Genomic DNA, 11,806 nt, shown 5'->3' with positions numbered 1-11,806 from the left:
TGACTTCAGAAATACTGTATTGTACTGAAATAGAAAAATTTATCACACAATGGGCCACCATATAGGATTAATTTTTTTTGTATCAATATTGAAATTTTAGATTTTTTTGTATTATTAGATTTGTATGTATTATAAGAATTATGTTCACAGAGGCGAATCTAGACGAAAATTTCATCTCCAAAAACATCGTTGTCTGATTATACTTACGAGTTTTAATAACAATATATTACTAAATAATTTAAATTTTCATTTTAGTGTTTGTTTCATACCTAATAACATTCGTTTTAGTTTTGTTATTTTCGGAGTTATTTAAAGTGATAATATTAAAAAAAAACATTGAATGACGTAATTTACAGTTTAAACGAGTGCTTCTAGAATGTTGTCTTGAAAACGAAAAAAATGCGCAGTGAAAATACGATAGATATAAAGATGTAAACTTAGAACAGGATTGTCTAGGTCTCAATTTTTTTCATTGATTTATGTATGTTTGGCAATGATTTCGTTATTTTAAAAATAATGGATTGGTCCCATATGTGTATATAAACCCCAGATAAACATTTTTTGGGATTTATTTTCGGCTTATGATATTTATCACCACAAATAAGAAAAAATTGATTTCAGATTTGTTCAAACTCTCTAATTATACACCAATATAAACTAAATAAACGGCAGAAACGAGATATTTTGCCCCAACGCGATGCGTGTATTTGTTAAAGCAAAGCACATCGCCCTCACGTCACGTGAGGTCATGAACTCATATTTTCATCGTAAAATATGATTAGAAACACATCGTTTTTACGTAACATTGTTTGAAAAGAAGTTAATATCAGTGGTAGTTGCTTTTTTAGTTGTTTAAAATTGTGAATATTCTCATCGAAGAGAAAAATTGGGACTTTTACTGTATTTATGTATTTTCGAATGGGCATGGTAGAATTTCATTATTTACATCAGCTTATTGAAAATAACTTTGGGATCGCAGGTTGTACAAACACTAATATTACCTAACTTTGAAATCTAATGTTTTTTCATTTCTTCATTTAAATTTGAACTAAATTAACGTAAACTATTGAAACGTGATCTCATAAAAATATGTAATTTCAGAGATAAATACTATGCCGTCACGCGTAATACACGTGACATGATATGGTAAGTACACACTTCGGCGTTAACGTGACGTATTTACGCAATTTGTTGCTTCATCAATTGTTCTTTTGGTATTTCACGCCTAATTCTAGTTTCGTTTCCTCTTTTTATATATAAATTCATACCAGGTGTCCATTATTATTAACCTTCACATAGTTTATAGTTTGCTAACTTTGAAATAACCTCATTTCTTTAGTCTCTCGTTAAGTTTTATAAATTTTTATATTAAAATTTCATATTTTTTATCATTGAGGATCATAACAGAATGAATTTTATTAGTTGTGAATTTTATTTTAAAATAAAAGTTATAAAAATTTCGGCAATTAAATGAATGTAAACAAAGAAAAATAAGTAGACAGGGTCGGCATTAGGATTAAATTTTCAAATAGATATGCACAAAATTTCATTAAACACATTTTAAGAAATTCCATAGAGTATTAATACTGTTAAGCAAGATAATTTAGTCGATAATATACTCGTGAGCAAAAAAAATCGACACATCTTCAATTGAAATCACTGACAAGAAAAAACTTATCACGGAATTGTATTTTTCTTAGTAAAATCTCAAAGTTAATAGTAGTAACTTCAAATTTATATAAAATGTTGTAATATTATTTGCTCTCACAATTCAACAATATGTTATGGTAATCGTAACCACCCTTTTTTGCTTGTTTATAATAGTGCTAATCAGGGGTAACTAGCCCTTATAAAAGGTTATCTGACTTACCACTATCAGTTAGCCATCGAACGTCAACTGATATACATTTTCTTTAACAAAAAACGAGAATTTTACTTGAAAATGGACACAAGTGATAGTGTTCCTAAAGTCAGCGATTGCCCAGTGCACTGAACATGAGTCAGTCTGCTGTTTCCAGAGTTAACCGACATGACCGATTAATTGTTAGCACATGGTACTCTCACTAGTGTTTAAGTCCAACAAGAGCTCAGAGAAATGCGGGGAGTAGATGGATCTTTAGAAGAAGACTTTAGTTAGCTGAGCCAAAAGTCCAGTTACTGGTCCCAAATTAAGCCCAGCCCACACACGATTTACCAGATAACATGTTAATTAGATTGACGAACAATGGGGCTCCGTTCTTTAATCAGACACAAGCAGATTTTACCTGTATGGTAGCGATAGAAGAGGACGAGTCTACAGAAGAACTGGAGGAAGATTCGCGAAGAGTTGCATAAAAGAAGACGTGGCTTTTGGAGGAGGTTTTTGGATGGTTTGAGTAGATATTTCAATTTTAGGGGATCAAGTCTTCTCTACACCAGATTAATCGGCGAAAACTTCATCTTAATGGAAGATAATGCCTGTCCACATACTGCCGATTTGGATCCATCCATAGCCCAGACTTAAATCCTATCGAGAAGTTATGGGATGGACTTAAGAGAAAAGTTCGTGCTAGAAATCCTGCACCAGCTTCTAAATCGAAAGCGCTTGGAAGCCATTATTACAGACAGGAAAGTGAACACCAAATATTGAAAGGTTTACTTTAAATAAATTATTTTTTTTTTAAATTTGTACTTGTATTTTCTTTACCGTTAATTATAACCCTTTTTTATTCTTTAATATTCTTTTTACTCATTATGAAGATAGAAAAATTGTTTTGAGGTGTTAAAATCAGAAGAAGAATGGAAGCTACAGATTTTTTGCTAGGGACTTTTGGCTGCAAGCGTGCGATTTTTTTTACTGACCTTTCAGAAAAAAATATTTGATATTACCAGCAACCGTTTCAATGTCAAAATTAAACCAATTGAACTAAAGGAAAATCGAAATGAAGAGCATTGTAGTTTTTTAAAAGTATTTTATTGAACACGTGAAACTTTTAACAAAAATCACAAGTGCTGAAACCACAAACACCATTGCAGGAAAAAGTGCAGCTCTTCAGAAAAATTACAGCTCATATTTTATTATCAATGTAGCAATGTCTTCTTTTTCTTCATTTACTTTCATATGATCAAATAGTTTCCATAGATCTACAAAGATAAATCGCACCAACTAACACAAGAAAAATGTAAATAAAATAAACATCCCAGCAAAATTTCGATTTTTTCATTGTTTACTTCATGAATTTCAAGGCAGATTTACATTAAACTCTATTGGATTGAGGTCACGCCATATTATTTCTTTTATATAAATGTCCTGGACGATTCTATAGAGATATGGTTGAGGATTGTCATACATGACAATGTACCTGTGATCAAATTTTAATGCCACCCTACACATACACCTTGGTTATATGCAGCATTAGCAAAAATCCTTTCATTCGCTCTCTTGTATACTGGAACACGCCAAATAGGCCAATTCTAGACTCATGAAACAACTACTGATGAACTTATCAGTCCAAATGATCCCCAATTATCTGTAGTCGTGTTGGGGTTGATGGAGGTCCAGTTAAAATTCTCTAATTGAACTTTCTAGTGATGTCCTTATGTCCTTTATTTCTTATTGACAATTTCACACGAAATATTGTCGAGGTGAAGTAGTTGCAAAAATCATTCCTGATTTGCTTAATTTACATACCTAAGGTACTGATTTGGAGATCTCGACAGTCCAAATGATTCCCAGTGAACTGCCGTAGTGCTGTGGTTAAAGGAAATGCAGTTGCAGGTCTCAAAATGAACTTTCTAGTGATCTAAGTGATGTCCTTATGCTTTAATGGTTTAATTTTTATTGACAATTTCACACGAAATATTATCGAGGTGAAGTAGATGTCGTAGTGTTTGTAGTCCTGATATGCTTCAGTTACATGCCTAAGGTCCTGACCTAGTCTTAGTCTGTTTTAATCTTCCAAATGCTCTAAAAATCGACGATCATACAGCTTCATATCTTTTTTCCACTTGTACTTAAGAGCAGCCTTATCGAATCAATGCAGTGCAATTTTCGAAAGTAAGATTATATGATTTTGTTAAATGGTAGGGTTCATTTATGTCATAGGTCAATATATCTATGTATTTATACACTGCAACTCAAAGGATCTATTGTACTCCCCTTCCTTTTAAAAAATTGGATAGCTGGAAGTTGCAGATATCTTCGTCTTCTATTTGGCTGTGATGGCAAGTGATGGATAGACAGGAGAAAATAATAGAAGCTGTGGAAATGAAATACTTGAGAAGATCGTTCAGGATATCCAGCACATGTCGAGTATACACAACTTCAGAGAGAATACAGACTAAACAACTGCTCTGGTACGGACATGGGATGAGAATTGATGCATCAACTGCAGAATAGAAGAAGACAAGGAAGACCCTCAAGGACCTGGAAGGAAGGAATTGAAGATTGAATGAAAGACATATCCATCCAGGAAAACGAGTGGATAGATACAAAAGTGTGGCGTAAGAAATATGACAAAGGAAGCTGTAGGACCCCCTAGGTATATATAATTTTAGAATTGAATATGTGAACACATAAACCTGCATTATGAAGAAAATACTTACTGTTTTTATCCTCTCCGTTCATAAACAAAACAATAGCACTGAACCTCTTCACTTGAGAAAAACAATTCAAAATGTCGAATGTTTTGTCGTTGTGTTCTATGAAATGTTTTGCCATTACTTCTAGAATGTTACTGAATAGTACACTGTCTAAGGATTCCAAGAATATTTTTGGAACATCTTTGGGATCCATAAATTTCAAGTATCTGTATTTATCTTCTGTAGATTTGAAGTTTTTCCAAGCAGAGCAAAATTGTACAGAGGTTTTGGGATAAACGAAATTCATTTCATTATTTCCTGTCAGTTTTTTGGAGTCATTAACATTGTTTTTCGCATCTTTCAGCGTGACCTGTGTTTCATTATTAATTATATTTACATTGGTTAATTTTTTCTCAGGGTTACCTCCTTTTTCCAATGATTTTTGTTCTTTGAACAGTACTCGTTCTAGGTGTTCTGAAGGAATAGAAGCCAATGATATTTTCTTTTCTTCTATAGTTTCAATTTCATTTTTATGAATAAAGGTTGATTGGATATTGTTTGATTGAGTTTTTTCTAAAACATAATTTTTAACTGGTCCTTCATCTGTTGTTTTGATTTGTTCTCTTATTGGTGTGACTTCATCAGTTTCAGTTATTTGTATCCTTTTTAGGGGTTGTTTCGATTGTAAATGTGGTGGTTTGTTAATGGGTTTAACTTCTATGATTTCTGTATTATCAGTCCAAAGTGGAAGAGGTGTACTGTCGTCAAGTATTTTTTTCTCTGGTGGTTGATAAGCCGTTTTAAAAGTTGTCTTTTTTCGAGAAGCTGTAAACTTCGAAACTGGTCTTTGGTCATAAACCTGTTTAAAAATAAAATTTCAATTCACAATATTTATATAATAAATACATTTATACTAACCTCTGGTTTATTTCTTTTTAATAACTTTTCCAAGTTATCTAGCTCGATTTTAGCTTCTTTATTGTTAGGTTCTATTACGAGTACCTTTTTAAGATCAATTTCTGCATGTTCAAACTTTTTTAGATGAATTCTAGCAGCAGCTCTCCTTTGATAAGCTTTAACATATGTATCATCCAATTTTATAGAAATATTACAGTCTTCTTCACATTTAGCGAATCTAAAATATGTTTTTTGAATACTCTAATAAAAAATATTTATCTAAAAGTTACTTACTTATTAAGTTTCAAAAAACATAAGGCTCTGTTAGCAAAAAATATCGGGTCATATGAGTAGCACCCTATAGCTTTTGTATAACAATCTATAGCTTCATTCCATTTTTGTGCCTTTACAAATGTATTACCCTAAAACACTTTTTAATATAAAACAATTTAGTCTCAAATTAATAAGTCCTACCTTTTCTTTCTCCACTAAGGCACTGTCATACATGCTTTCATTACATTCATCAGTTAGATCAGAATCATCATTAATGTCTTCCTCTAGTTTGTTTAGCTCTGCATCAACATCAAATTTATCCCAAGCTGCATAGTCAGTAGCACCAATTTTTGTCGCTGGTTTTTTAGTTTTATCATTACGTTTCAGTTTTCTAATCTGCTTGGAATCTTTTATAGCTTTTTCCGCCTAAAACATTGTTTATAAATATTTGAAATAGTGTTTTGTCCGAGTTGTATACTTTATTTTCACTTTTCAACGTTTCTTCCTTTCGTTTCATTTCCTCGCCCCAACTTTTTAAATCTTTTGCAAAATCTTGAAGGTCGGCCGCATTATCTCGAATGGATTTTTGTAAAAGAATTGGATTTATACTCATTTTCGCACCGATAGAATTATTTATTTTGGTTTAAGCGATATTTGACATAAGACAGTCGATTATCGCGAAGTTAGGTACGAGGCATTTTTTGGTGAACATAAACACATACAGTGTATATAAAAATATAAAAACTATTACAAATGAAAATGAAAGAAATTGAATAATTACCCGAAGTATACAAAAAGGTAACTTCAAACGAATCTGACTTTTATATATTTAATTAGAAGATAGATTTTGAAAATCTTATTTTTGTATGTTTCTTTGTATGAATTTCAAAAACAAACAATAAACAGTTAATTTCTAATTTGGGCATTACGTCACTCTAATAACAGTGTTTTTCTTATAACTGTGACTTTAGGTGCTTCATTCATCACTGTGATTATAGTTCTTCTTCTCGTCACTATTATTCTTTTGGCGGGTTTTCTTAATGTGATTATAGTTATTAATTATATCACTGATATTAAATTTGCTCATATAATTACTGTAATAATAATGATTACACATGTTATTAATTGAAATAGAAGAAAAGTGATTAAATTGAAATAAATAAGATCATAAAGTAAAAAATATAAATGGATAATACAAAAAATATGATCAATATGAAGCAACAAAGTTGCAAAAACCAAAAAACAATGTTAATTAGTTCGCCAGAATACAAAAATAAAATATGATATGCATGTACAGTGTTCGAATTATCTGTTTTAAAAATATTATGTGAATAAACTTGAATTATCTACATAAGAACCTTTCAACTAGAATTAGACTCGTACAACTGAAAGACAGGAATTTTCATTAATATTAATATAAAATCCGCATAGCAGCGTCGAGACAATGTTTAATAAATCAAATATGTAGTAATGAAGAGAAATATTGGTTAGTCAACGACTAAAAAGCAATTTGGAAGATTAATATTGTAGATTTTGGATCGGGTGAACACGACTAGAAGGACATTAATCAAGATGTTGTGTTATATTTGGCAGAATACTACCCCTCTCTTCTTGGAATGTCTTTTTTTATTCGTCGATGGCAAATATCTGATAAATATAATCTGTATTTCAAATATTGAACATAAAAAGTAATAAAAGGCTATATTAGGTGAAAATAATTGTATCGTGATTGGAAAAAAATGTTTTTAACAACTTTTTCTCGTTTCTGTATAGTAAGACATATTTTTTTTGTTACTTTAAGTAACTAACCAGGACAGGAGCGGCTAGTGCATGGGTATTGTAGGACTAAAAAAAGATAATTACACAATTTAAATTAGAATAATACAATATTTTTTATCACTTGTCCTCGCAGTCGCCTTCAAAACTTCATAAATAACAATCGATCATTGTGAATTTTCTTTGAAGACACTACGTGCTGTCCTACGAGTGCTATGTGAGTTGTTTACAGATATTTGAAACATTCGTCTTTGTCAAAAAATGGAATTTTTCGTGCGTTGAGTTTCTATGAATTTCTACGTGGATTAAACCAAGAACAGTGTACCGATCAACTTGCTTCGACTTTTGGTAATGAACCAACAACAGTTTTCCGAATTCAATATTGGTTGCACTTCGATACAGGATGAATTGTGCGAAGGTCGTCCAAAATTGTGCCAGAAACCATCGATGTTGTGTGTAAAGATACCGCATAATTTGAAATTCGCTCAAAAAAAGTTTGTCGATTGCTGTAAATACATGATGAAAAAATTCAAACGCCAAAATTCAACAGACGAATCATGTATTTATGACTATGAATCCGAAGCCAAACAACAATCTACTGTATGGGTCTTTTAAGACGAGCCAAATCTAACAAAAATTGCACTAAGCAAATGTTCGCTTGTGTTTTCGAAATAACCGAAGATGCAGCCAATGTTCCATTAGAGTAATGTAGAACGGTCAATTTTGAATGGCACACAAGCTTTTTTTTCCAGAAGTGTTTGAAAAAATCAGGGAAACCAATCGCAGAAGACGAATCATTCTCCACTACGACAATACGACCTGACACATATCAGTGCAGACAAAAACGTTTTTGAACAGTCAGTTAATGGATAATCCGCCATATAGTCCTTGTTTGGCAACTGATGGTTTCTTATAACTTCCGTAGATCAAAATAAATATTGAGGTCAACGTTTTTTTACACCTGAAGAAGCGGTTGATATGTTCAAATCACATGTCTATCTCAAAAGTAAAGACATCGGCAAATACGTAAAGTAGTGTTTGATGATTCATATTTTTCTTGAGCTGCAACCATCCCATTAATCCATCATTTCAACACGGAAGCCGCTAAAATCCATGGAAGTTTGACACCTAGAATATTTTAACCCGAACTAGGGGGGTATCCAATGAAATGTGGCAGGTTAAGGTGAAAAGAAGGTGCTTCTAGAGATTGTTGTTTTCACTTAATTGGTTTTTCAATCGATATTTAGGTCTTAACATAAAAAAAACATATGTAACTTTCAAATTCACTGACTTATGCCTCTATGGGTTGCTAGATTTTTTTAGCTTCGTGAAAGGATTACGTATAAATATATATTCCTTTTTCATTGACTTATAAAAATAATAATAATGGTTTTTGCTATAATAATTGTCCTAAAGTGTCCATAAAATAGTTCAAAGTATTGTCATGATTGATCCAAAGAAATTTTTCCTTCTGGATTGAGGAGACTAATACATTTTCCCTAATTCTCCCCTATTTTACCCCTTTTATTTGGTAATTTAATTCGAATCTCATCAGTTCATAAATTCATGACTGTAAACTGCCGATTTTCTATCTCGTTCATTCGTAATGATAACGATTGCGTCTTTTGCTGCTTCTTTGAGAATCTCTGAAGTGGACGCAATGTTGGGAATACAGAACCAGGTTATTAAGGGATGAATCATTGATATAAATAACAGCATAAATGGTCTTAGAGGGTACAAAAAAATTGTACTATATGCATTTCGGATTTATTTTATTGGGATTAAATTTCCTCCCAGAATTCAGAAAAAAAAATTGGAAAAAAGAAAATTGATAAAATACACGAGGTGTGATTTTTGGTAGTTAGTTTGGTAGTTGAAGCAATTTTTGAATTAAGAGCTGAAATGCATTTGTTAGAGTCATTTCTAGTGATATTATAACAATATAAGATACAAAATTTTATAGCAGCTATTATTAACGTTGGATTTATTTCAACCAGTACTTACGTGCCTAGATAACCTGTAACAAAGGCCAAAACAGGCTTATCAATTTATTATTAAAGCTACTCTATTGACCTCGTGATAGCAGTGGCTGTCATAAGACATCAATTTTTGTTTCAATCTGAAAAAAGTACCAAAGAAGCACACAAAAGGATACAATTTGTCTACGGGGATAATGTAGTAGTTATGAAGACTCTTTTGATTTATTTCGAAAACTTAGTGCGGGCCTTACATTCTCATGTGAAGAACACATTATTTGCAAATGAGTGAGTTCCGAACTTGTTTCGAGACTTTTCGCTTATAAATAAGTTTCAATTTGCATGAAATTGGAATATCCTCCTCATGCTTTTTCGCAAATCATTGCCTACGACCAGTGTTGCCAGAGCTAGTACAATTGTACAATTTTAGTGTATTTTATACGCTAGTACATTTTCCCCTTTTTCTAATACATTTTCCCTGCGTTCGCAAATATAAAGTTATTTTATATTTTCGTTTAATAAAATAAACTAGAAATTGTACTAGATTGTAACAATAATTAGAAAACAGAGCCAAGTTGATTTATATTTAGATCGTGAGATTTTTGTACTGCATTGCTAATTTTATCAGTAAACTTTATATAAATTTTTCATCCTTAAAATAATAATTGACACAGTCTATAACATTTTTGGAAAAAAATTTAATTTAAACTTATGTTTATACATCTTTCTATAATTTTATTAAATTTGTTTGAAGTTGGTACAATCTAGTACATTTTCTAGTTCAATTTTTACATTCAGCTTTTATATTGTGGCAACACTGCCTACGACCCTGAGCGAAAAGTCGGAGCTCTAAAATCCCCTGTCAATTAAAGTCGTGATCGTAAGTTTCTTAGGTTGTGAGGACATAGTACGATCAAAGCTCGTTCCAAGATTGTAATGGAATTTTTTCAAACTAATGTTAAAAAAAAAAACGAAAAATGGGTCTAAAGTTTTGTGTGTCATCGTGACATCGCAACAAGTCTCCTGTCTATCCAGTTAACTAGATTTAGCACCTTGCGACTTTGGAATGTTCCCGAAAATAAAAAATGTGCTAAAAAGAAAACGAAACACCATTCCTGACATAGAAAAGTACACAAGAGAAATAGTTTAAACGTCAAAATAAATACCCGTCACTTTCCCACTTTGTATTTGATAAAAAAGATGATTGGAAATAAGCTTTTCATTGAAAGAAAACATTGAATGCATGAGTACCAATATAACATATACTAAGTCGAAATTGGGATATAAATATATTAGATATAACTTTGAGGACTTGCAACAGATTAGAATATTAGCGTACAAGTTGTTGAAGTGAAGTGAATCAATTAAATTTTGTTGTCGAAACTAAAAATTTCAGTTATTCCAAATATTTATAAGAGGAGTATGGTTCATAATTTATTAAAAATAAAAATAGACAAGTATCTCTGACAATGAAGAAACTTCATTGCTGTGTGAAATATGAATCTAAAGTTGCGAATTATTAAAAGAAAATTTGTGAAAAGGCAGATTGAAGTCAAAGTTTACGAGCAACTTGAAGAATTTGTAAGGAAACTAAATGAACATGCAAAAACTTTTAAATTCATATAGAAATTCAACTGAATCTTGCTCTATAGATCAAAATAATTGAAATATATTTCCAAAATTTTTTTATTAAAACAAATAAAAAAATGCTCGGTATGAATGAAGTTTTATTTTTAGTTTCGCCAATTACACATTACTCACAAAACAGAGTTTTCCTGAAATTTAGAGGGTTTCAATTTGATATTGACAGACACACACAGTTGTGATACAGTCTGTTAATCAATTTAACGCTTTCTGATGAAGTATAATTGTCCATGCGCGAAACAGGGAAACTCCAAGTTGATTCTACAAACTTCGAACGACTGGCCTTGCAATTTATTTATGGTCATCGCAAATGCCTACCGGAAACTGTAAACGTTTAAAATCGAATGGTGAATCCGTTGGAATCATCGGTATATGCGGGATCAAGACATCATCTAATTTGTATTTTCCCTTGATTGTTGCCTCAATGACGTTATTCACCTCCTTTTTCACCACCAGTCGAGGCTGATCAGTGTTACGCAGCATGATGATAACTGATCCTACTTTTAACAGCAAATTGTTAGGTGGTAATCCAGACAATCCCAGTAAATTTAAAAACTCCGTTGTAGTTGACTAGGTCATCCTGGTTCATAAAGATGTCGACTTATTTGAAGGAAACCAACTGTCCCTGAAGAAAAATCTGAATGGTCGCATTGAGATCCTCGATATCTTTATTTTTCGCT

At 31.7% G+C, this 11,806-nt stretch overlaps 1 protein-coding gene across 1 annotated transcript; it reads right to left on the bottom strand.

Annotated features, from left to right (window-relative positions):
- Positions 1 to 2,934: 2,934 nt before the first annotated feature.
- Positions 2,935 to 6,407, bottom strand: LOC130450663 (RNA polymerase II-associated protein 3). Its single transcript, XM_056789178.1, has 6 exons — positions 6,209 to 6,407; positions 5,932 to 6,156; positions 5,752 to 5,879; positions 5,479 to 5,695; positions 4,585 to 5,419; positions 2,935 to 3,123 (listed from the first exon to the last, which is right to left on the bottom strand). The coding sequence occupies exons 1-6, from the start codon at positions 6,341 to 6,343 to the stop codon at positions 3,041 to 3,043; spliced, it is 1,623 nt and encodes a 540-aa protein (XP_056645156.1). The 5' UTR covers positions 6,344 to 6,407; the 3' UTR covers positions 2,935 to 3,040.
- Between the last annotated feature and the right edge of the window lie 5,399 nt (positions 6,408 to 11,806).

This window comes from Diorhabda sublineata, chromosome X, assembly GCF_026230105.1.
Source record: "Diorhabda sublineata isolate icDioSubl1.1 chromosome X, icDioSubl1.1, whole genome shotgun sequence".
Classification (NCBI taxonomy): Eukaryota; Metazoa; Arthropoda; class Insecta; order Coleoptera; family Chrysomelidae; genus Diorhabda; species Diorhabda sublineata.
The sequence above is the reverse complement of the archived record's forward strand: the minus strand, read 5'-3'. Positions and strand labels throughout refer to the sequence as shown.

Coding starts and splice junctions, on each gene's coding strand:
- LOC130450663 (XM_056789178.1), bottom strand. CDS start 6,343: ATGAGTATAAATCCAATTCTTTTACAAAAATCCATTCGAGATAATGCG. Junction 6,157..6,208: donor CGTTGAAAAGTGAAAATAAA/GTATACAACTCG, acceptor ACAATGTTTTAG/GCGGAAAAAGCTATAAAAGA. Junction 5,880..5,931: donor CCTTAGTGGAGAAAGAAAAG/GTAGGACTTATT, acceptor AAAGTGTTTTAG/GGTAATACATTTGTAAAGGC.